The following is a 25,801-nucleotide window of genomic DNA, read 5'->3' as shown; positions in this document are numbered from 1 at the left end:
ATCACCAGAAGGGGCGGGGCTCAGTGCCGCGGGCTCGAACCCGACGCACGAGCACCCGCCTGTTGCTGAGAGCGCGCCGGTGAATTAAAGAGAGCGGGTACGTCGCGGGGCCGCGCAGTTCCTAGAGACTCCTCTTCTGTTGTTCGGGCGGCTTCTGGAAGTTTTGATGTAAAGTGACTGGGATCGGGGTCCGCCCGCTGGGGGATTGGGGGTCCGCGGTGCGCCCGCTGGGGGATCGGGTTCCGGGGTCCGCCCGCTGGGGGACTGGGGGACCGGGGTTCGCGGTCCGCCCGCTGGGGGATTGGGGTCCGGGGTCCGCCCGCTGGGGGACTGGGGTCCGGGGTCCGCCCGCTGGGGGATGGGGGATCAGGGTCCGCCCGCTGGGGGGACTGGGGTCCGGGGTCCGCCCGCTGGGGGACTGGGGTCCGGGGTCCGCCCGCTGGGGGACTGGGGTCCGGGGTCCGCCCGCTGGGGGATGGGGGATCAGGGTCCGCCCGCTGGGGGGACTGGGGTCCGGGGTCCGCCCGCTGAAGGATTGGGGGATTGAGGGTCCGCGGTCCGCCCGCTGGGGGATTGGGGGACCGGGGTCCGCCCGCTGGGGGATTGGAGGACCGGGGTCCGCGCGCTGGGGGATTGGGGGACCGGGGTCCGCGCGCTGGGGGATTGAGGGTCCGCGGTCCGCCCGCTGGGGGACTGGGGGATTGAGGGTCCGCCCCATAGGGGATTGGGGGACCGGGGTCTGCTGGCAGCTGTCATTCATTGAGTCCTGGAGGGTATCTGCTTCGTTAATATTTTGCGAAGTTGGGTCTGTGCGGGGAAAGTGATGCGCCTGGTGCTCGCCTATTAAATAATTTGGGTGAAGGTAAGGGTGGGACTCTCTTATTCCTGTTTTAAAGGAGGCGGTGATTCTATTTCAGACAGCAGTGTCAGTCGCGGACATCGGAGTTCGGACAGTACTCGCCGTGGGCTTCAAGTGTTTCCAAGTTATCTATTCCACAGGTAGGTTCAAGTAAAGCTTTCTCTCCACATTTCATCCCTCTCCTATTTTTACTCAGTTCTGTTGAAGGGTCATGAGGACTCGAAACGTCAACTTTGTTCTTCTCCGCCGATGCAGCCAGACCTGCTGAGTTTTTCCAGGTAATTCTGTTTTTGTTTTGGATTTCCAGCATCCGCAGTTTTTTTATTTTTAACTGTTCTGTTCTGTCGAAGGGTCATGAGGACTCGAAACGTCAACTCTTTTCTTCTCCGCCGATGCTGCCAGACCTGCTGAGTTTTTCCAGGTAATTCTGTTTTTGTTTTATCATCTGGGGTGTTTGGCAGGGTCCGGTGGGTATGTAGGTGACTTCTGAGGCCCATCTGTGTCGGCAAAAGTTCTGCTGCAAATAGGACAAGATATCGCAGACGATTGCGTTTTGGGCGCGTTGCTGGTTCGGGGTTTCCTCTCCTTTCAATCTCTTCTCTGGTTCTGATATACGCTTGCTTTTGATGGAGTTTTTTATTTAGTCATGCCAGTTGCAGTGATCCTGAGTGAGCTTCTCCCAGGACTCGAATTTGATATCAAAACTCCGAAGTGAAGCCTTTAGAGTATCCTTGTAGTGCTTCCTTTGACCATCGTGAGAGTGCACCCCCGGACATTCAAACTCTCCATAGAAGATCTACTTTAGTAAGAGTGTGTCAGGCATTCTGGCTACATGACCAGCCCAACTCAATTACAACTGCCTCCATATGTTGTGAATACTTGGCATGCCAACTCAGGTAAGCACCTTAGTGTCTGGTATTTTTTACTGCCAGAATCTTCAGAAGATTCCAAAGGCAGCTCAAGCAAAAGTGGTTGAGCACGATGCATGATGCTGATACACCGTCCAAGTGTTGCATGGGTAAGGTAAGTGAACTTATGAAACAAAAAAAGAAAATGCTGGAAAAACTCAGCAGTTCTAACATCATCTGTGGAGAGAATAAAGAGTTAACATTTTGAGTCCTTATGACTATTGTTCAGAGCTAAAGAGAAATAAAAATGTAATGAATTTTTTACTATTTAAGGGGGGTGGAGCAGGCGAAGGCCAGTGATAAATTTCATTGCATTTTTACTTCTCTTTAACTCTGAAGAAGAGTCATAAGGGCTCAAAACGTTAATTCTGTTTTTTCTTCTCTCCACAGATGTTGTTAGACCTGCTGAGTTTTTCCAGCACTTTGTTTTTGTTTCAGATTTCCAGCATCTGCAGTATTTTGCTTTTATCATAAGTGAACTTCTCTCAGGAATGAAAGGAATGAAACCGGATGGACCACCTGGCATCGACCTAGGCACTGGAAATGACAGCAGCAATTACAGTCCTGTCAACCCTGCAAAGTCGTCTTTACTAATATCTGGGGGCTAATGCCAAAATTGGGAGAGCCGTCTCACAGACTGGTCAAGCAACAGCCTGACATAGACATCCTCACAGAATCATATCTTACAGATAATGTGCCAGACGCCACCATCACCATCCCTGGGTATGTCCTGTCCCACTGGCAAGACAGACCCAGCAGAGATTGCAGCACAGTGGTATACAGTTGGGAGGGAGTTGCCCTGGGAGTCCTCAACATTGAATCTGGACCCCATGAAGTCTCATGGCATCAGATCAAACATGGACAAGGAAAGCTCCTGCTGATTACCACGTACTGCCCTCCCTCAACTGATGAATCAGTGCTCCTCCACGTTGAACACCACTTGGAGCAAGCACTGAGGGTGGCAACGGCACAGAATGTACTCTGGGCGGGGGGACTGACCAAGCTGGTCAAGTCCTAAAAGACACAGCTGCTAGACTGGGTCTGTAGCAGATTGTGAAGGAACCAACAAGAGGGAAAAGCATGCTTGACCTCATCCTCTCCAATGTCTGCCACAGATGCATCTGTCCATGACGACGGTATTGGTAGGAGTGACCTCCACTCAGTCGTTGTAGAGATGAAGTCCCTCCTTCACATTGAGGACACCTTCCATCATGTTGTGTGGCACTACCACTGTGCTAGATGGGATGGATTTCGAACAGATCTAGCAACTCAAGACTGGGCATGCATGAGGCGCTGTAGGCCATCAGCAGCAGCAGAATTGTGCTCAAACATAATATGTAACCCCATGGCCTGGCATATCCCCACTCTACCATTACCATCAAGCCAGTGGATCAATCTTGGTTCAATGAAGTGCAGGAGGGCATGCCAGGAGCAGCACCAGGCATACCTTAAAATGAGGTGTCATGAGGTGAAGCTATAACACAGGACTACTTGTGTGCCAAACAGCATAAGCAGCAAGTGATAGACAGAGCTAAGCAATCCCACAACCAACGGATCAGATCTAAGCTTTGCAGTATTGCCACATCCAGTCATGAATGGTGGTGGACAAATAAACAACTCACTGGAGGAGGACGCTCCACAAATATCCCCATCCTCAATGATGGAGGAGCCCAGCACACCAGTGCAAATGATAAGGCTGAAGCATTTGCTACAATCTTCAGCCAGAAGTGCTGAGTGGATGATCCATCTCGGCTTCCTCTGGAGGTCCCCAGCATCACAGATGCCAGTCTTCAGCCAATTCAATTCACTCCACCTGATATCAAGAAATGGCAGAAGGCACTGGATACTTATGGGCCCAGACAATATTCCAGCAATAGTACTGAAGACTTGTGCTCCAGAACTTGCCACTCCCCTAGCCAAGCTGTTCCAGTACAGCTACAACACTGGCATCTATCCAGTTATGTGGAAATTTGGCCAGGTGTGTCTTGTACACAAAAGGCAAGACAAATCCAACCCAGCCAACTACCTCCCCATCAGTCTACTCTTGATCATCAATAAAATAATGGAAAGGGTCATCAACAGGATTATCAAGCGGCACTTGTTTAGTAATAACCTGCTCACTGACACCCAGTTTGGGTTCCGCCAGGGCTACTCCGCTCCTGACCTCATTACAGCCTTGGTTCAAACATGGACAAAAGAGCTAAACTCCCGAGGTCAGGTGAGAGTGACTGCCCTTGACATCAAGGCCACATTTGACCAAGTGTGGCATTAAGGAGCCCTAGCAAAACTGGAGTCAATGGGAATCAAGGGAAAAACTCTCCACTGGTTGGAGTCATATCTAGCACAAAGGAAGATGGTTGTGGTTGTTGGAGGTCAGTCAACTCAGCTCTTGAACATCACTGTAGGAGCTCCTCAGGGTAGTGTCCTCGGCCCAACCATCTTCAGCTACTTCATCAATAACCGTCCTTACGTCATAAGGTCAGAAGTGGGAATGTTCGCTAATGGTTGCACCATTCGCTACTCCTCAGATTCTGAAGCAGTCCATGTCCAAATGCAGCAAGACCTGACAATATCCAAGTGTCAAGTATCATTTGCGCCACACAAGTGTCAGGCAATGATGATCTCCAATAAGAGACAACCTAGCCATTACCCCTTGACGTTCAATGGCATTACCATCACTGAATCTCCCACTGTCAACATCCTGGTGGTTACCATTGACCAGAAACTGAACTGAACTAGCCATAAAAGTACTGTGGCTATGAGAGCAGGTCAGAGGCTAGGAATCCTGTGATGAGTAACTCGCCTCCTGACTCCCCAAAGCCTGTCCACCATCTACAAGGCACAAGTCAGGAGTGTGATGGAATACTCCCCACTCGCCCGGATGAGTGTGCCTCCTGCAACACTCCAGAAGCTTGACACCATCCAGGACAAAGCAGCCCACTTGATTGGCACCACATCCACAAACATTCACTCCCTCCACCACTGACTCACAGTAGCAGCAGTGTGTATCATCTACAAGATGCACTGCAGAAATTCATCAAGCCTCCTTAGACAGTGCCTTCCAAACCCACGACCACTACCATCTAGAAGGACAAAGGCAGCAGATAGATGGGAACGCCACCACCTGGAAGACCCTCCAAGTCACTCACCATCCGGACTTGGAAATATATTGCTGTTCCTTTACTGTCGCTGGGTCAGAATCCTGGAACTCCCTTTCTAACCGCACTGTGCGTGTACCTACACCACATGGACTGCAGCAGTTCAAAAAGGCAGCTCACCACTATTTTCTCAAGGGCAGCTAGGGAGGGCAATAAATGCTGGCCCAGCCAGTGAAGCCCACATCCCATGAATGAATTTTTAAAAAAATTGTCCATTGCTGACAGGTTTTGATCATGGACTGAAACCTTGGGCTTGAGATAGGGCTTTCCTGGAGCAGGCTGGTACATTACTTCAGTTTTATTTGTGCTGATCATAAGGCCAAAGCAGTCTTGTGCATTGGAGAACAATGCATGTACAGCTCTGAACTGGGAGCTAGTGCCCAGTCATCAGCAAACAGGAAATCGCAAAGTATGTAAAGAGGATAATAACAGACTTCAGGAGGACATAGGCTGGTGAAATAAAGTAGAGAAGTGTGAAGTAATATATTTTAGGAGGAATGAAGGGAGACTATAGAAACTTAAACAGTATAATTTTAAAGGAGGTGTAGGAACAGTGACACTGGGTGTGACATGGGTGTACACTTACAAGTCTTTGAAGGTGCCAGGACAAGTTGAAAAAGCTGTTTTTAAAAATGTATATGGCCATATAAATAAAGGCCTGGTGTACAAAAGCAAAGAAGTTATGTTCAACCTGAATAAAACACTGCTTGGGCCCCAGTTGGAGCATTTGTGACCAATCCTGGGAACCACATTTCAGAAAGGGCTTGGAGAGGGTGCAGAGGAGGTACTACAATGTTACCAGGGAAGCAGAACTTCAGTTCCATGGAAAAAAAACGAGAGAAATTAGGTTTGTTTTCCTTAGAGCATAGGAGGTGACAATCTTCAAATTCATTAAGAGTCGTGATGGAGTAAGGAGAAACTGTTTCCAACAGAATAGTCGCTCATCAAAGGATACAGATCTACAGTAATTGAAAAAAGAACTAGAGGTGACATGAAATATGCACAGGCAATTATGAAAAAGAATGCACTGCTTGAAAGAATAGTGAAATATGATTCAATAATAACTTCCAAAAGGGGAATGGGGAAAGGGCAAGGAAGTGGAACTAATTGGATAGCTTTTTTAAAGAGCTGACACAGGCAGGATAAACCGAATGACCTCCTCCTGCGCTGAACGATTCTGGGTCATTTCTCGCATGATCCTTACTGGTGGGTCTGAGTGTGATTGGATACCGGTTTATTTTATGTATGAGGTTGCTGCTCCGAAGTGAATTGAACCTCAAGCTCCTTCATTCCAGGTAAAGTATCCAAACTCTGTAAATCAGTTGTGCTTTTGGCGCTCTGCCCCGACAGCTGGTCAAACTTATGAACATTCGTTTCTACAGCTAAGAATATTGAAGATTTAATGAATGATGGGACTGGATCCTTTAAATCGGCTTGTCCTTGTTCTACGCTATGACTCTGCCGTGGAGTTGTGTTTCTTAGCCACATAAAGTTTCAGATGGGGGTCACAGTCCGGAGTCGAACAGGGGTTGGGCGGTGTGTTGTCATAAATAGTAGAACTACTTGGTGATGTCGCTGAATTTTGTGTCTGCAATATTAGAGGTTTAAATGCGCCGTTTGACCGTGGGTCGCGTTGTTCAGCCACAAACTCAGATCGGGGTGTTAAACGTGACAGATAATATTGATATTCTATGGATGCAGCAATGGCGATCGGAACCCGGAAATTGCAATAATTAAAAACCCAAACATTTCAAACATGCTTTCCGTAAGCCACGCCCATATCACAAACACTTTCAGGACGGAGTTAGGTTTAAACTCGTATAATAATGTGTAAATATCTACATTGTAATATCACAGCTGGCGAAGATATGTCAGTTTATCCGCGCTAATCCGCACCTCCAGGATTTTCGCTTCTCTGGTAATACTACTAGTAACAAAAGTTACTTTCGCCAGTTTTTTTTTTGCAACTTTTAGTTGAATAAACGCGTCACTCTCCGATATCCTTGTGTCAAATGTACCAGTAATTGAGCACATTCCAGATACTATTTGAACTGTAACTTTCTCTTTTTCCCAAACAACCAACAGATGAAGTGTTCCGTGGAATGAATTACTCAGTGTAAAATGAAAGCTTCATCCTTGGCTGCTGGCCCAGATGGTTCATGTTACGATGGGTGGTTTAAATGTTTGGCTATGAGTCAAAAAGGACATAGCTGCCAGACTTTGTTACCAGGACAGTCCCATGTAAAGGACCGTATCCGCGGTACTGAATCCCTGATGGCACAAGAATGGAGCCGAGGGAGAAACATCTTGTTTTCAGTAGTTGGTCTTATATTTTGAAAGGATTCTGATTCTGTATCAGACTAGAAGATTTGTGTAAACGCCCTTTAACCAAATGTGCGGAGTCTGTCCCTATCCGGGATTCAGGTGTATAATAGTTAATGTTTGAGTTCTCCCAGAAGCTCCTATTCACCAGCCATTTGTATGAGTAGCAATTCAACAGGGGCAGAAGTATCAATCCATTTGAGAGCATATTTCTGGACCAGTACTGGTAGCAGAAACATTGTTGCGGAACACTTCGATCCTCTTTAAATCAAGACTAACTTCTGTCATTTTAGCTTAATTTCTAATACTTCTGCCTCTTGGGAAATACAGTAAAGCCTCTCCGAAATAAAGCACAAAATTTAGGCCGGCGCCCTAGTGGAGTATTTTTGTGCGAGACCTTAAACCAAAACCTCCTGCAGTGGTTCAGCTGGACCTTAATGATCTGAAGCAGAATGTTTGTGTATCCTCGATGGTCTCTTTTACGGTGATATTTGATCTCTCTGGTAGATGCTGCATCACATTTATCGTCCTTCCAACATACTGGTTTAAGAGCCAGCTTTGTAGTGTGGGTTTGAAGTAACATGTAGGCCAGGTTGGCTGGTTCTTTTCCCTAAAGCACATTGCATTAAAGGTGCTATAGAAATGCAAGTTGTTCTAGTAAAGAAATGATACATACGTGTCATTGAAAAACACAGGTCAAAGAAAGATAACAGGTGGGGTGACTAAAAGCCTGTTCAAAGAGGAGTGCTTTTCAGGAGGTCTTAAAGGAAGAGAGTGTTTAATTGGGTGTTAATTGTATTCGTGTGGAGCGTAATAATTGGAGACTCACCTGTGTTTTATATATGAAATACAGCGGGCTGAAAGAAGGCTGGCCTGTGGGTGGTTCACAGTATGATTGTGTATCTCTACAAACAAAAGCTCATCAGTGAAGTCTTAACTTCAGTGTACATGGTAGACTATCTGAGTTTTAATAGTAAGGGATGTGGATGGTTTTTGGGATGTTATTGTTGAACAGCTGCCTTGGCAGCTGAAGATATAGCCTCCCAATGATGTGGTGATGGGACAATGGGTGCACAAGAAGCTAGTTTCAGCAGAACCAAGAGTTTGGCTTGTAGAGCTGGAGGAGGTTACAGGGATGGGAACAAAGTTAGCCACGTGAGATAACAAGGTCTGACATGGTCTTGAGCAAGGGTCAGTTAATTTAAACTGAGGAAGAGATTTATGGACAACAGTAAATTCAGTGGGGAGAAAATAAAGGAGTTGAGATGGAGAATCAAGATCACTGAGGATGAACAGCTACTCAGGGTTGATGCTGAACCAACTGTTTCTTTATTAATCTTATTGTCAAACACACATTACCAAATTTATTGAATTTAGTTTTACATCTTGCCCTGGGTAGCAACCCCACCACCTCTGGATTGTGCATTCAGGATACGTCCAATGTTCTTCCCTCAACGCACACCACCAGAAAAATTGGGCTGGTTGATTTTTTTTTTGTGCGACATGCTACCCAAATAGCCTTTCAAATAGACTGGTTGTCAAGTACTCTGAGGACCCAGTGAGGCCTATGTGTAAAAATAAGTTCTATTTATGAGAGAGAGCTGATTGATGATCTGAATGTCCCTGACGCACTTTAGCAGTGGTACATGTCCAGCATTCAGCAGTAAGAGGACTAGCAAGAATCCATTAGGAAGGTAAAAGCAAAACACTGCAGATGCTGGAGATCTGAAATAGAAACAATGTGCTGGAAAAAAAAAACTCAGCAGGTCTGGCAGCATCTGTGGAAAGTGAAAGATGGTGAATATTTCATGACCATTATGACTTCAAAACTGAAGAAAGCTAGAAATGTGATAGGTTTTATGCTATTTGAAAAGGGAGGGGGTGCTGGGTAGGTCAGGTGCAACCAAAGGGAAGGTCAGGGATGGGTTACAGATGAGGAGTTTAAATACCAAAAATTTAATTGAAATGAAAGGCAAAGGAAGTGGTAATGGTTGTAGTAAAGAGACAAGACATAGTTCCAGAGGAGGTGTTAATAGTAGAATGAAGATTAGCTCAATCTTGAAGCAAAAACAAGATAATAGACGGGCACTTGGCAAAAAAACCAAAATGGAGGACCGAGTTCGTGGTCTGAAGTTGTTGAACACAATGTGGAGTCCAGAAGCTGTAAAGATGAAATGCTGTTCCTCCGGCTTGCCTTGGGCTTCACTAGAATATTGTAAGCAAGCTAAGGACAAAAATATGAGCATGATAACAAGATGATGGAATGGCAAGTGACCAGAAGGTTCATTCCCTAGGCTACAGATCTTGAAACCAGGCAAATTGTTGAAGGTAGTCTATCCTCTCAACTGATCAGCATAACCAAAGCCACTTCACACAGGCATTGGGAGCTTCTGGCTTTTAAATTCTGCCTTGCTGAATCTTGGCGTCAGTCCGATTTGCGAATTATGTAAATGGGGAGATGGCAGATGTAAATTCGCCCTGCTCCTGAACTAATTCATTACAGACTCACAGCCAAAATAAAACTATGGAGAGGGTTGGAAGCGAAAGGAGAGATCTTCCAAACTTTTCTCATTTGAAAATATGGTCACCTCTGCATTATAAAACTTGCTTTGGGCTTAGGCGCCAGTCCTAATGTAGTATGTTGGGTGGAATCACTAGCTAGTTCCAATTCATTCAAAGGTTGGACTTTCTGCTTTCAGATGATGGTGAACGAAGAGCAAAGTGGCAAGGGGCGGGTGTCCAAATCCGACGATAGTTCTAGTGATGGTTCCCGGGGGAGTTCACGCAGTTCAACTCCCGGCCCCGACGCCGACCGACTCCAGGAAAAGATGCGCCGACGTATTGAATCGGGAGACAAATGGTTCTCCTTGGAGTTCTTCCCTCCACGAACTGCTAGCGGTGCTGTTAATCTGATCTCCAGGTAAGGTTGGTAATACTGAGCAACAGTGAATGGCCAGATGCACTGAAGCCAAGCAGAAGGATGAAGTTGTTGGGTTCTATTGACTGGGTCAGTAGGATTGCTGTGAAGTGGAGAGGAACTGACAAGCATCTTAAAGTGGGCGAGGGAATGAGGAGAAACATTTATGAATTAAATATTCCACGAAACTGGATCTAACATTGTGGTGTCATTAGGTGTTGGTTGATCAGTATAATCCTAGCCTAGGAAGTAAACATGACCCCCTACTTTGCAATTCAGATCTGCCTGCTTTTGTTTGTTGTAACAGGCGTGTGAGATTTACAGAACTACATATCTTATTGGACTATTTTATCAACATATTGTCAAAGCATTGAGATGATTGCATCACTCGTGAAATGATGGGACTGTTAGTGTTGGGACCAGTGCTGTGTGCTGGAGTCGGTACAGGGTAGTGATGCTGGAACAGGTGTACTGGGGTGGGGTGGGGGAGTAGGGGGCAGGTGGTAGGGCGGCTGCCATAACTGAGCGGCTGGTGTTAGTCCATCACCAGTTGGTTACTGTGACTCCTCCCAATGCAAATTCCATCTTCTTGGGGAAATCTGAGGGACAAATCTGTCCACAAGAAACTAGCTGGAGTGGAATAGTGGAAACTGAGGGATAAGCTCCTCAGGCAATGAGAGATGCACAACACAAGGGAACACTGTAAGGTTGGAAATGTACAGTGGAATGTTTTGGTGAGAAAGCCAGTGTCCTAGAATAAATGTGGACAGAATCAACCAAAATTTCAGGGCACCAGGCTAGTTTGATATTGATTTCTGCTTCTTCCCATAAATGCACCAAACACAAGATGGCCACATGGTTCTTGCTGAATATTCAACCCTGTCTCATGCTGTGTCATTGTGGCTGATTTAATACTTAAAGTCACTTGTTGAGTTTCTTTTTCTCCAAGAGTCCCTCCACTTAAGGTCCTGACCCAAGCTGGATCCAATTCAACAGGACATGGCCTTTCCTGAAAATGATGGCTCGTGTTCGGTTACATATTCTTCTGTCTTTTATCAAACTACAAACTTCAGACACAAATTGTGGGAACATCACAGCTGAAACTGATGCTCGTTTTGAGCTGCTGGAGTAGGGTTAGGTGTGATTTTTCTTCCTCCCTATCCTGGGTACTGAAGCCAACTGCCACACTTCTGCCCTAGCTCCAATGCAGATCAGTAATAACCACGTTTTATGATTTGTATGGCTCACTGGTTAAACATGCTGAACCATTGGAGAAACCACACTTGGGATTGTTTGTACAGTAAGATATGTTTTGTTGCAAGTTGCTGACTGTGACATTTGTTTAATTAGGTTTGACCATATGGCTGTTGGTGGGCCGCTGTTCATTGATGTGACCTGGCATCCTGCTGGGGACCCAGGCTCCGATAAAGAGACTTCCTCCATGACCGTAGCCAGCATAGCAGTAAATTACTGTGGCCTGGAGACGTTGCTGCATATAACCTGTTGTAACCAGACCAAGGAGCAGATCACACAGCACCTGCACAAGGCTCGGAATCTCGGGCTAAAGAACCTACTTGCCCTCCGTGGTGGTGAGATGTTAATCAGTGTCCTTCTTCTAACCTCTTCTCTTTACATTTTTCTCTTCCTGTACTCCATGGTTGGTGGGTGCATGTGCGTGTGTGAGAGACAGAATTTACTCCACTTCTACCTATCTCAGCTGTAACATCTGTTTACCCTGGGAAGATGAAGAAGAAATGGAACTTGGGTACATCTGAATATAAAGGGCCATCCAGCAAGTCCTCTTGTTCTATCCAGGCTTAGCCAAATGTTTTATTTTTATCAGTGACACCCCTGGAGCTACAAGAGACACAAAGTTTAAACCTATAGTTGTTTTTCTATTGGGTTTACTGGGGTTCAATGGCCATGGGCTCCCAACACGTGGGCAATCACCAGTTACCCCACGTTTTATGCTCAGCATGTTAATGACTCTGGTAAACTTACTCCGATTGCAACTGGGATCAAAACCGCCCATCAAAACCAGCACCCAAGCACCCAACTCAGGCCAACGTGAAAATTATTCAATTAACCAATTAATCTATATATCACAGATAGTGTTCTACTGCTCTGTGTTCTGATTCAGGACATATGCACCAATGATCCCACAATACCAAGAACGATCCTTTTCAAAGCTCCCTGACTACAACATTCAAACAGGACAAATCAATAAGTAAGGAATATAAACACAAATATAACAGGTTTCTGGGCTAGAGTGGTTCATCGCTGGTCTATCAGATTTTCAAGAAGGTCCTGGTATGTCTAATTAGCTATTTAAAATAAGATGGGAGAGGAGGGGTCAAATGCATAGCTTTTCCTCCATCCGCTCTTCACTGAACTGAAGTATTGAAACCTTTCTGTACGTAATAACATTACAGTAAAAGACTGGGTGCAGAGATAAGGAAAAAACTACTGTATATTCTTGAGTAATGGTCGACTTTGGGTAAAAGGTGACCTCTGTTTGGCCAAAAAATTAATTTTTCATATTTATCGTATATAAGTTGACCCCTGACTTTTAGCCAAAAATTTCAAACTTTTTGTACTTACCACCCATATGCCACTGAAGTCAAACTTGCCCTAGTGCAAACCTATTCCTTGATAGAATCATAGAATAGCACACCATCGAAGGCAGCTGTTCAGCTCCTCATGTCAATACAAATGATGTCAAGATTACTACCTCACTAGTGCATGCTGCATTCTCGCCGATCCCACCCTCTAACATGGCAGCATGGAATCAAGAAGGAGCGGCAGGTACACAGCCCTGTTCAAATTTAGTCATTGAGATTACAGAGCAGACAAATAATTGTGCAGCAGCCAGGGAATTCAAGATATTGGAGAAGAACGCCAAGATTGGAGGCAGCTCTCTGCACAGCTTTGGCAGATGTCTAAGAATAAATGTGCAAACAGAGAAAAAATTAAATAGTAAAAATACTCATTAGCTCCTTTTGCGCTACTTCTTGGGGCAGGATCGCTGGAAACAGTCTCCCATCTGGCAACTCTGCGACAGTAAGACAATGGGAGAAGTTGGATGACAACCCCTGAAAACTATTACTTGTGTAAAAGTAGACCCCCTACTTTGGGCTAAAAATTTAGTCTTAGAAACTCAACTTTTTACATTAGTATATATTGTATAAACCATTCTCAACCCATCAGCCCACATATGTGCCACCAAAATCTATTCTAAACTTTTCCACCAGATAGGTTGAGGACAGGGACACAGGAATGAGATGATGGAAGGTACTGTCCAATGATTTGGATGGATATATGAACCTTTAACAGAGGCTGTTATTCTGCAGATCCCATGGGTGATGAGTGGAAGACTGAAGAAGGTGGATTCAATTATGCCAGTGATTTGGTTAAACATATTCGCTCGGAGTTTAATGATTACTTTGACATCTGTGTTGCTGGTAAGCTCAGTTCTGCAAATCCAGTTTCTTAGTGTTCTGTTCGCTTCACTGTAAATCAGGCTGATTTAAATTTTACTTCCTTGCAGGTTACCCAACAGGGCACCCAGAGTGCAACAGTTATGAAGAGGACCTCAGACGCCTGAAGGCTAAGGTAGATGCTGGTGCAGACTTTATCATCACCCAACTCTTCTTCAAACCTGAAACCTTCCTTAAATTTTTCAAGGACTGTCGTGCAATCGGAATTACTTGTCCCATTCTGCCAGGAATCTTCCCCATTCAGGTACGTGTGAATAGAGGCCTGCAGGCATCCCTGATTCCAGGTGAGAATCTTACACTCTGGTGACACAACTTGTGGTGTAGGTCATTTATCAGAGCAATAATTTCACTTAGTTTCCTATAGGAGAAGAGTATTTTTGTCCTCACTGTGTAAACAGATACAGTTCAGGTTATTAATCTAATTCTCAACTTCCTTTATCCTGTGGCAGGGGTATCACTCATTGCGACAGCTGGTCAAACTCTCCAAGCTACAAGTGCCACAGGAAATCAAAGACATAATTGAGCCAATCAAAGATGATGATGCTGCCATTAGAAATTATGGTATTGACTTGGCCACTGACATGTGCAAGGTTTTGTTGGAATCTGGGTTGGTGCCAGGGCTTCACTTCTACACATTGAACCGAGAGGTAGCAACTGTGGAGATTCTGAAACGACTACGATTGTGGACCGAGGATCCTAGGTAGGTTTGAACAGATAATATAAGCATGTAGATATGATCACTACAATTCACTAAACCAGGATTAACATAAACCTAAATTTGGCTCGTTTCGTTATTGATGTACCTGTCCTTTCACTTGTTTATTGATTAGCTTGCATCACTATATTGGTGTAGGATATGATATTACTTAATCTCAGAAAAGATGGTACAGTGAGGATACTTTAACTGTGATTTAGAGTCTAGGCATCAACTGTTTGAATATATCCTAGCTTTGTACTATTCTTTTAGGAAGCTGTCACGACATCAGGTGTACTTAACCCACTTAACCTTCTCTTTCACTACCCTCCCCCAGACGTGCCTTGCCATGGACCATCAGCGCCAATCCAAAACGAAAGGTTGAGGATGTCCGTCCAATATTCTGGGCTTCGAGACAGAAGAGTTACATCTACAGAACCCAGGGTTGGGATGAATTTCCCAATGGAAGATGGTACAATTTTTTACATCATCACTGGTGTTTAGACAATGAATAATTGTGTAACAATGCAGTACAAGAGCAGTTCATCACACAACTAAGTTTACAATTGTAAATGTTTGTCCTGATATTAGTGACTTCAGCTGAGTTTCGTTAGTGTAATGTATGTGAAATTTTCAAACTCTATCCACCTCCATTGTCGGAAAATATCCAGAAGTACAATTCTCAAGTCAGTCCTTCCAAGCTTAGGTTATGTCTGGGGCAAATGTTTGAGTTGTGTGACATCAGGTTGAAATGCTGATGGTTACAAACTGTTCAGCATAATTTTGATGGATGAACATGGAATATTCCAACTTTCAACTGGCTAAACTGTGGATTTACTTTCTCTCTTGTACATTGGTAACATTTCACGAAATAGACTCAAAAGTAACATGAGAGAGTTCATTTAGCTTTCTGCACCCCTAAAGCTTGCAAACAGTTGTATAGTGGACTGCATGCGTTGCTCCCAATGCGGTTTCCTCTACAATGGAGAGACCAAATGCAGACTGGGTGACCGCTTTGCAGAACACCTTCGGTCTGTCTGCAAGTATTACCCAGACCACCCTGTCGCTTACCATTTCAACACTCCACCCTGCTCTCATGCCCACATGTCCGTCCTTGGCTTGCTGCATTGTTCCAGTGAAGCTCAACGCAAACTGGAGGAACAGCACCTCATCTTCCGACTAGACACTTAACAGCCTTCCAGACTGAATATTGAGTTCAACAATTTTTAGATCATGAACTCTCTCCTCCATCCCCACCCACTTTCCGATTTTCCCCCTCCTTTTTGTTTTTTTCCAATTTATATAGATTTTTCTTTTCCCACCTACTTCCATTATTTTAAGTGTATTTCCATCCATTGTTTTATCTCTACCTTTTAGCCTATTTCGATCCCTTCCCCCCATCTCACCCCCACTAGGGCTATCTGTAACTTGCTTGTCCTGCTTTCTACCCTTAATTAGCACATTCCTTTAGATAATATCACCACCTTCAACACCTCTTTGTCCTTCTGTCTGTGACATCTTTTGGTTATCTCCACCTATCACTGGCCCTCTATCCAGCTCTTCTTGTCCCACTCCCCCCTTAAACTAAATTTTTACTTAGTTCTTTTGAAGGGTCATTCGGACTCGAAACGTTAACTGTGCTCCTATCCGCAGATACTGCCAGACCTGCTGAATTTTTCCAGGTATTTTTGTTTATGAATTGTACACTGGATATCTGCAGATGATGCTAAGTTGAACTTCATTGGTGGCTTTGCCCTAGTTGATCAGTGTCTAGATTCAGTATGATTTTATATTTTGTTGTTTTAGGGGGAACTCATCATCTCCTGCATTTGGTGAGCTGAATGATTACTACCTCTTCTATCTGAAGAATAACTATCCTAAGGAGGAGCTACTGAAGATGTGGGGGGAGGAGCTGGTAGATGAGAAAAGCATCTTTGATGTCTTCACAGCGTATATCACTGGGCAATCCAACAGCAATGGGAAAAGGGTAATAGAACTGTAGTGATCAAGTAAAACCCTAAGAGGATACTGTAATATTTATTGTAATTAATTCATAAGAGTTAAGTTTCCAATCATGTAACAGCTAATCGAAACTTAAACTGTTCCAAATTAAAAATGTAATTTGCTCAATTTTGACTTTCCCAATTGTTTACATAAACTGCTATCAGATTAAGTTACACAGTACAGGAGAACGAGGCTTCAAATCTTCAAACGTTTAAACGAGTGACATTGCTATTATTGTCAGGATATTTCAATATTTATGCACTCTTGACATTGATGTCCGATAAGCATTTGTGCATGTGTGTATGTATATATGGGGCAGAATTTTGAGTTCGGTGGGCCCAGGTCTTGCCAAGCAATGGGCCACCACCTGCAATCATCCCCCAACAGTGATTTCACGCTGGCGGGCCAATTAAGGCCCGCCCAACACTGAACACAGCTCCCCACTGGTTGGGAAAGGCCGAACGGGAGCAGGGTCCTGTTAGCTGCCGGGTCCAATGGCGACCTGGTGGCCGGTTTAAAAATGGTGCAGGCAGCCTCTGGAAGGCTGCCAGGGAAGAACATCTGTTCTGCGTTAGTAAACTCGAGTGATGGAGTCGAATGCGGCTGGAGACACCAGGCAGGAGGGCAGGTTGGGTGGGCATTTGGCCCTCTACTTTTTGGATGAGTGCTTTGTGGTCCTCCTGGAGGATATGGCTGCCAGGAGGATACCCTTGTCCCCAGAGATGGGAGGAGGAGGCCACCACACCTCACAAAAAGGGCATGGGAGGAGGTTGCAGCATGGTTAGCAGCCAAGATGTGGTGTGGCGCACATTGGTGCAATGCCAGAAGAGGTTCAGTGACCTGCTGCGCTCAGGAGGGGAGAGTACCATGTTGGCATGGGTCAGTATGCAGGAGTGTTAAGGTGTGGCTGTGCCCCCATGGAGCTCAGGGGTGTTAGAGTCTGAGTGCCAACTGTCAATGACACCGGAGCTGGCCAAGGGGGTGAACTCTGGCTGCTTGGACTGAGTGCCTTGTGGCTCGAGGGCCATGGCTCTGATGTGGCCTGTGAGGTGTTCCTCAGCTGGGGTTGGCCAGGCTGTAACGGCGCTGCAGCCAAAGAGTGGACTAATCAATGCTCCTCTGTCTTTTCAGGAGAAAGCTGGCCATAACCAATCAGAGAGGTCACACACAGGTGGAGGCCTGCCCAACCTCCCCGGGTTCGAGCAGGACGTCCCTGAGCTGGAGAGCCAGCATGCTTCACGTGCAACCCCAAGCGTGGAGAGGCTGGGATGCCAGACAAAGGAAAGACCACAGTGCACAGAGGTGAGTTTCAGATTGGTTACACAATGTATAGTCTCTTCATTGATGGGGGCCTCAAACCTGGAGTCCCCATTGATCATTGAAAGACGATGGCACCATGAAGCAGATCTCCATTGTCTTACCAGGGTGCTTGCATGCACAGTGAGTGTGATGATAACTAATGACGTGTCCTTGTTCTGCCTTAGATTTGCCAGCACACACACACTCTCTGGACCCTGAAGGGCCACCCCTGATGCGGGAGGACCGCCAGACTTCATTTGGACCTGCGTCACACCTGCTTTCTGAACCAAGCATCAGCACAGATACCACCAGCTCTGTGGGCATTAGATCAGCAGCAAGAAAGTCAGTGCACATTGGTGAGAACACGTCACACTCGCTTCAGGTGCAGATGGAGGCAGAAAGTTCCCAGGGCACTGACAGTCAGAGGACTGCTGGGGACCAGGACAACGCAGGGTCGAAGGCAGATGATGAGCCTTTGGTGGCTGATGCTGGATGTCCAGTGGGATGTGCGGGAGGATCTGGCAGAGATCCATGAGAATCTGTGTGCCATGGTCTCAGTTGTGGAGGAGTCCATGCAGAGCATGAGCACTACACTGCTTCCATTAGGAGACTGGTGACTCTCATGGAGAGGCAGCTCCAGGAACAGAATCAGGGGTACCCAGGGTTGCACTCGGATCGGCAAGCCCTCACACAGGTAATGACCTCAGGTGGTCAGTGCCAGTGTGGGAGATGGATGAGGCAACCCGGTATCCCAGCTAGGTGCCTGTCCATCAGTGGTGAGCAGGGAGTTCCAGAGCAACCTCATGTTGGCGCACGAGCTTCATGTCTTCTCTGTGAACTCCCCTCAGGGCGCTCCGGATGATGGCAGCAGCTCCTCCACCCCTCCATCAGTGACCGTCGCATCTGATGAGGCTGCAATGACTGGGGAGATGCTGTGGTCCTGGCCGCTCCCTCCCAGGCTGGGCCAGTATAGGTTCCAATGGCCAGAGGACAACCGCCTAGGTCATCAAGGCCAACAAGACTGCAGAGTCAGTAGTCTGTCTCCAGTGTAGGTGCCAGTGAGGGGGGCACCGAGATGTAGCATTCGGAAGCATAAGTTAAAGACACCATGAGCACAAGAGAGACAGTTCATGGGTGATTTTCTATTTATTTATGTTTGGCTTATATGTCTGCTGGCGTGGACCTCAATGATAATGTCATTATGCATTCAATATGACACAAGCATTAAATTTGCTTGGGTTCTGATAGCCTGAGTATGTTTCACCTTTTTTCTTTCTGGTGCAGGGCATGCCTGTATGTAATGCTGGAGGTGAGTGGCTGGATACTTTATTGCACAGGCAGTGAATGGACTTTGGATGCAAATGAAAGGGTCATTTCAGACATCCAGGATGAAGGTGGCAGCCCTGGCATAAGGTGGAAGCAGGTCTTTGTAGCCTAGCTGAAGGAACATTGGATCAAGGCATCCCTGCCTCCAGGGAGGTTACCAAGGTCTGCCTCCAGGGAGGTTACCAAGGTCTGCCTCCATGTCCTCAGCATTCTCCTCACCCTGCTCCTCTTCTGACTCACTACTGGATTCACCATCTTTGGCCTGTACAGCTGCGTCAAGATCCTCTTCTTCCAGTGGAGAGCACAGCATGCAACCACTATCAGTGATACCCATTCTGGGGGTATTGTACTGCACCCCCTGAACAGTCCAGGCATCGGAAGCGCACCTTGAGAAGACCTATGGTCCTCTCTACACTGCCCTTGTGGAGGCATGACTCCTATTGTAATGCTGCTTTGCCTCTGTTGGGTGGCAGAGAGGCATCATAAGCCACTTTTTCAACGGATAGCCCTTGTCAGCCAGCCATTCATCCAGCTGGGCTGGAGCACTGAAGAGCCTCATCACCTGGGAGTGTGTCAGGGTGTAAGCGTCAAGGGAGCTGCCAGGGTACTTTGCACAGACTTGCAAAATATGCATCCAATGATTACTCACTATCTGCACATTCATGGAGTGGAATCCCTTCCTGTTGACAAAGGCACCCAGCTGACCCGCTGGCACCTTGATGGCCACGTATGTGCAGTCAATGGCACCCTGGATGCGGGGGAACCCAGCAATCATTGCAAAGCCTCTGGCTCGCTCAGCCTGGCTGGCCTCATCCATACAGTAAAGAATTAAGGTCAGTACCAGCCTGAACAGAGCTTCTGTCACTAGCTTCACGCAACTGTGGACAGCTATTTGGGAGATTCCACACAGATCCCCCACTGATCCCTGGAAAGAGCCGGAGGCATAGAAGCTGAAAGCCACTGTGACCTGCCAGGGGGTGTCTACAGTCGGAGTTAATCTCAGGCCTAATCATCTCACAAACGGAGGTCACGGTCTCCCTTAAGAGGCAGAGCCTCCTTCAACATTGCACCTCAGACATATTGAGGTAGCTGCATCGCCGCCTGTAAACCATGGCAGCAGGATAGTGGCGCCTTTTGTGCCCCTTCCACCTTGGACAACCTACTGGCCTTGTGCCCCTTGTACCTGCACCTCTCCTCCCACAGGTCCCTCCCCAGGAAGCTGCACTGGGACACCTGGGACCATCTCCCTTCTGTCCCTCTCTTCCTCCTCAGAGGAGGTGCCACCAGCAGAGACCACAATCCCCATTACCAGGGTAACGGAAGGCTGTCTGATACCTGGAAGGGTCCACAAGGTCTGAATCCTCCAGGGGCTTTGGGGACACCAAGTCCTGAAATGAAGCCTGGAAATGCTAACAATGAAGCTTCAAACAGAGATGAAGCTGCCAAGTACTAATAAGCAACCAGAAGCAAACTATCTCCAAAGCTCCTCATGACTCATACTGTTAATGCTGCTGACCCTTTGTATCCTGCCCTTGGATGAGGTTTAGCAAACTGTTGGCTGCCTGCCCATTTTGCCTGTGTGATGAGCGTGAAATTGCATGGGCAATGTAAAATCTACCTTAATTGCCTTTTTAATGGCCTTAACTGGCCTCATAATTGATGGCGGGCACAGCTCTGACTCCCGCGCACGCCCACTGACCAAAATATTGTGTGAGAGCGCGATGATGTCAGGACGGTCGCCCGACCTCATCATGTGCTATCTTACATTTGAATGGGTTGGGTGTGCGCCCACCTGTTCAGCAAAAAACTCTGCCCATGGAATTGTCAAAGTCAGTAAGTCCAAGCCTTGGGGTTTCTATGCCACTTTCATCTCATTGTAAGTTGATCAGTATTTCAGACAGCTGCACAATTTAACTAGCACAACCTGTCAACTTGGTATTAACAATTGCATGTTTTCCCAGCGAGGGCTCCAGCAGCATCCACAACAGTGACAATAATCCTTTTGAATTGTAACAACATGTTAGATGATCGGGTCTTATAGGACCTGAGCATCCAAAAATATTTAATTGAGACTTCTTTCAAACATCTGGATAAATGACAGTTTTTCACCTGTGTCCTGAAGAATTTCAAAGTAAAGGCTTGCTCATGAGTCAATGTTGCTCTCTCTCCCTGGAGATTGAGCAGGCATCCTGGTGGCAGCTAGTGAATTGTGAGCTGGCACAATTTTCTCAACTGAAGTAAATCACTTTGGGCCTGGCAGCCTTCTGGCTTGGTGTCCAGAGCTCAAGTGTTTGAAGAACAACAGCCACATTTTTAAATGGGTAAGGGATTCTCATCAGTAACTTCTGGTTTGTGTATTCTTAGGTGTCCTGTCTGCCTTGGAATGATGAACCTCTGGCACCAGAAACGTCCCTGATGAAAGAGGAACTGGAGAAGGTGAATCGGATGGGAATTCTCACTATAAACTCCCAGCCCAACATCAATGCTAGGCCATCAACTGACCCCATTGTGGGCTGGGGGCCAGAGGGAGGCTTTGTGTTTCAGAAGGTAAGAGTAACCAGGATACAGGGAGATTAAAGAGATGCTATTAGGGGTTTAGAAATCTCCAGTTCTGAATCCAGAGCAAATGAGGATAGGCCCTGAGAGAATATATGTCTTCCCTGAAGGAAAAAAACAGTTCTGACCAGTTGAAGTCTGAACTGTGCCTGAATCCTCCCCTTCCTTTTACAGGCCTACCTTGAGTTTTTTACCTCCTCTGAAAATATATCTACTCTACTTAAAGTTCTGAAGAAATACAAAACACGAGTGAACTACCAGATCGTAAATGTGAAGGTAAGGACCAATCAGTCATGGGTGGAGCCGCAAGTCCTGCAATAAAGGAGGTAACTGAGTTTCACTGGCACTTGAACAAAAGTGCTAGGAGTAAGCTCAAGAATTCCTCTTGGTCTGTCTATTGTCTGTTCTTTCATTTCTCATTTATTTGCAGGTGGCTAGGGATTCACTAATACCTTCGTCAGGAGAATAAGCAGGAATTTTCTAGCTCTGTGCCTGGGAGAGGCTGGTCATACTCAATTAAATATTTATAAGAGCTTCGAAGCCAACACATATCCATCCTAACCTCAGGTCTGGATTTAAGATCTGTGTGCTAACATTTACTATCCTCATTACACTATGGAGCATCTGCAATGTTTGCTGATTGGACTTTTTCACTCCAATAGCCCATTTCCTTAGTCATGCATAACTGCTTATTTGAAATGATTTCCTCTGTGTTGATCAGCAGTGGAGCCTAAATGATGGCTGTGTCACAGGGTCTGATCATAAGGTTGCCAACTGTGATTAAATGTATTCCTGGAGGTTTCATCACATGCCTTGCCCCAAACTCCAGTCATTCGTTGGCCAACACATCCATCCATCCTTGTGATGCACTGCCTTCCTACAATTGGAAAGCAAAAAGATGCTTCTTCCTACCGCCCTCTGGATCATAACCCCACCACCGAATATCAAGTCATTGTTTACAGCCCTGTCACTGACCTCATCTCCTCTAGAGATCTTCCCCCCCCACATCTTCCCGCCTTATAGTCTCCTAACCCGAACAACCCACTTCTACCTCCTTCCAAAAATCCATAAACAGGACTATCCTGGTAGACCCGTTATTTCAGCCTGTTCCTGCCCACTGAACGTATTTCTTCCTATCTCGACTCTATTTTTTTCTCCCCTTGTCCAATCTCTTCCCACCTACATTCACAATTCTTCTGACATTGTCATTTCAACAATTTCCATTCCCTGGCTCTAACTGCCTCCTCTTCACAATGGACATCCAACCCTCTACACCTTCATCCCCCACCAGGACAATCTGAAGGCTCCTTGTTTCTTTATTGAATCGAGCCCTGAACAGTCCCCATTCACCACCACCACCATCTCTCATTGAACAATTTCTCCTTTAACTTGTCCCACTTCCTGCAAATAAAAAGTGTGGCAATGGGCACCCACATGGGACCTAGTTATGCCTGCCTTTTTGAAGGATATATGGAATATTCCTTGTCCCAATACTACTCAGGGTCCACTCCCACAACTCTTTTTTTACCAGTGCCTTGATGACTATCAGTGCTGTTTCCTGCTCTCATCTGGAACTGGAAAAAATTATCAGTTTTGCTTCCAATTTCCACCCTTCTCTCGCCTTCACTTGGTCCATCTCTGACATTTCCCTTCCTTTCCTTGACATTTCTGTCTCAAATACTGGGGATAGATTGTCTACTAATAATTCATTACAAGCCCAGACTCCCACAGCTACCTCAACTGTACTTCCTTACACCGTGCTTCTTATAAGACTCCATTCCATTCTCCAAGTTTCTCCGTCTCCTTCGCATCTGTTCTCATGATGCTACCTTCACATCAGGGCTTCTGACATGTCTTCCTTTTTCCTCAACTGAGGAATCCCACTCCCCCCCCATTGTGCTTGATAAGGCCCTCACCTGTGTCCAATCCATTTCCACACTTTTGCCCTCACCCCTTCCCCTCCCTCCCAGAACCATGATAGTGTTCCCCTCATCCTCACTTTCCACCCCACCAGCCCCTATATTCAAAGGTTTATCCTCTTCCATTTCTGCCACCTCCAGTATGATGCCACACCAAACACATCTTCCCCTTACCCCATCCTGTCAGCATTCCATAGGGAATGTTCACTCCATGGCACCCTGGTCCACTTCTCTATCACCCCCAACACCTCAATCCTTCCCATGCAACTACAGGTGTGACACCTTCCCCTTTACCTTCTCTCTCCTCACTGTCCAATGCTCCAAACACTCCTTCCAGGTGAAGCAGCAATTTATTTGTACCACTTTCAATTTAGTCTACTGTATTCGCTACTCACAATGTAATCTCCTCTACACTGGGGAGACCAAAAGCAGACTGAGTGACTGCTTTGCAGAACACCTCCACTCAGTCATCAAGTACAATCCTGACCTTCCTGTCGCTTGCCATTTCAATCCACCTTCTTGCTCTCATGCTCACATTTCTGTCCTCGGCCTGCTATAATGTTCCAGTGGAACCCAACACAAGCTCCTCTTCCAATTAGGCACTTTGTGAAAATGAAATGAAGGTTTCCAGAGGACCATAGGCTGCTCTCTCATCAGAGAGAGATGACTGGTGGTAAGTTTAACTTGAGGGTCACCACACCTCAGGTGAGGGATGAGTTTCAGAAGGATGACCTCAACCAGTACAGGAATTAAACCCCACTGTTGGCGTCACTTTGTATCACAAATCAGCCATCCAGCCCCTCTGGACTCAACATTGAGTTCAACAACTTCAAACCACGAACTCTGCTCTCCATTTTGAATTTTGTTTGCCAGTCAGTGTCTTGTTTTTGCTTTCAGACTGAGCAGACCTTTATTCGACTATTATCACGTATTCTAGATCTATTTTGTTTGTTTACTTCAATATTACCATTCCCTTTGCCTTTTGTTTCATGACATATTTGGTATTTCATTTCCCCTGCCCTCTTAAAACCTTTCCTTTCATTGCACCTGACCCTCCTTTTTCAACATCAGAAAACCCATCACATTTCTACCTCTCTTCGGTTTTGAAAGAGTCATATTGGACTCGACATTAACTCTGTTTCTTTCTCCACAGATGCTGCCAGACCTGCTGAGTTTTTCCAGCACTTTGTTTTTATTTTGTTGTCAGGTCTTGTATTGCCCTTGTATCCATGCTAATATGGCTTAAGTGAGAAATTGCAGCTATTTTCAGCACTGATTCATAAGATAACTTTGAACCTATATTAATGTTGCAGGGTGAGAATATAAATAATGCATTTGACCTGCAGCCAATTGCAGTTACATGGGGGATCTTCCCTGGACGTGAGATAATTCAGCCCACAGTGGTGGATCCCATCAGCTTTATGTACTGGAAGGTAAATGCAATCAAACCTTGTGTAGAATAAAACATTATAAACTTCTAGGTTGCTTTGTAAAGAAATGATAGTGGATGTATTTTGTAACTGTTCCATATCCTTTCCCCTCCATGGGTCTGAACACATCAATCTTCAGTTCTCCGACTTGTATGTGTGCCAATCCCCAGTGTATTGCTTTGGGGTTTCTGTTGCTATTTTGAAGGTTAACCATTCAAAGACATGGTGTTAGGCCCCTTCCATTTGAAAAATCAACAACATAATTTCTTACCAACACTTGCGCTAATCCCCCAGTGTGTACACTGCTTTGTCAAAGGGAAAAATACATTTCTTTCTGTAAAGAGAGGGAAAGCATGTGTGTAGGTCGGAGGGAAACAATGTGTGTTTTGGGTGGAGTGATGGGGGTAGATGGCAGTCTGTAGCCTCAGTAACGCTGTACTTTGTTCTCAGGATGAAGCCTTTGCCCTGTGGACTGAGCAATGGGCCAAATTGTACCCAACAGGATCTCCCTCGTGGCAGATAATTCAGAACATCCACGACCACTATTACCTGGTCAATCTTGTGGACAATGACTTTCCATTTGAAAACTGTCTCTGGCAAGTTATGGATGACCTCTTCAAGTTAAAAGCATCTGAAAAGACTTGTGGGTCTCCAGCATGTGACCTGCCTGTGAAACCGTGAGATTGCTAGTTGTCCTGCATAATACAATGTCAACAAGGTCGTAATCTGCTTGTTTAAAGACAGACTTTGTGTAGGAGGAACACCTCACCCCAACCTCCCATGTACTAGCCAGAATCTTTTTTTACAAGAGTGGAATGGATTTTTACTGTAAAGTTTGGCTCTGTATTTACTTTAATGTACAGTGAACTTGCATATTTTCACAGCTCTGAGTGCAAGCACTATGCTGACTAA

General features: G+C 45.9%; 1 protein-coding gene across 3 annotated transcripts; it reads left to right on the top strand.

Annotated features, from left to right (window-relative positions):
• Positions 1 to 61: 61 nt before the first annotated feature.
• mthfr (methylenetetrahydrofolate reductase (NAD(P)H)) lies at positions 62 to 25,801 on the top strand. 3 transcript variants are annotated; one of them, XM_041206609.1, is made up of 13 exons: positions 62 to 97; positions 918 to 999; positions 9,947 to 10,167; positions 11,515 to 11,753; positions 13,515 to 13,625; positions 13,712 to 13,905; positions 14,111 to 14,361; positions 14,693 to 14,827; positions 16,162 to 16,342; positions 21,349 to 21,531; positions 21,715 to 21,816; positions 24,773 to 24,892; positions 25,340 to 25,801. In XM_041206609.1, exons 3-13 carry the CDS (start codon positions 9,947 to 9,949, stop codon positions 25,568 to 25,570), a joined length of 1,968 nt encoding a protein of 655 aa, XP_041062543.1. In that variant the 5' UTR covers positions 62 to 97; positions 918 to 999; the 3' UTR covers positions 25,571 to 25,801. The 3 variants fall into 3 exon arrangements, with proteins under 3 accessions (XP_041062543.1, XP_041062545.1, XP_041062544.1); XM_041206610.1 differs by lacking the exon at positions 62 to 97 and adding an exon at positions 102 to 168; XM_041206611.1 differs by lacking the exon at positions 21,715 to 21,816.

Source organism: Carcharodon carcharias, chromosome 15 (assembly GCF_017639515.1).
Source record: "Carcharodon carcharias isolate sCarCar2 chromosome 15, sCarCar2.pri, whole genome shotgun sequence".
In the NCBI taxonomy this organism is placed as follows: domain Eukaryota; kingdom Metazoa; phylum Chordata; class Chondrichthyes; order Lamniformes; family Lamnidae; genus Carcharodon; species Carcharodon carcharias.
The sequence above is the reverse complement of the archived record's forward strand: the minus strand, read 5'-3'. Positions and strand labels throughout refer to the sequence as shown.

Bases quoted from the DNA above. Each gene is read 5' to 3' on its own strand.
- mthfr (XM_041206609.1), top strand. From the start codon at position 9,947: ATGATGGTGAACGAAGAGCAAAGTGGCAAGGGGCGGGTGTCCAAATCC. The intron at 14,362-14,692 runs GTAGGTTTGAAC...ACCCTCCCCCAG, and splicing joins TTGTGGACCGAGGATCCTAG to ACGTGCCTTGCCATGGACCA. The intron at 24,893-25,339 runs GTAAATGCAATC...CTTTGTTCTCAG, and splicing joins TCAGCTTTATGTACTGGAAG to GATGAAGCCTTTGCCCTGTG.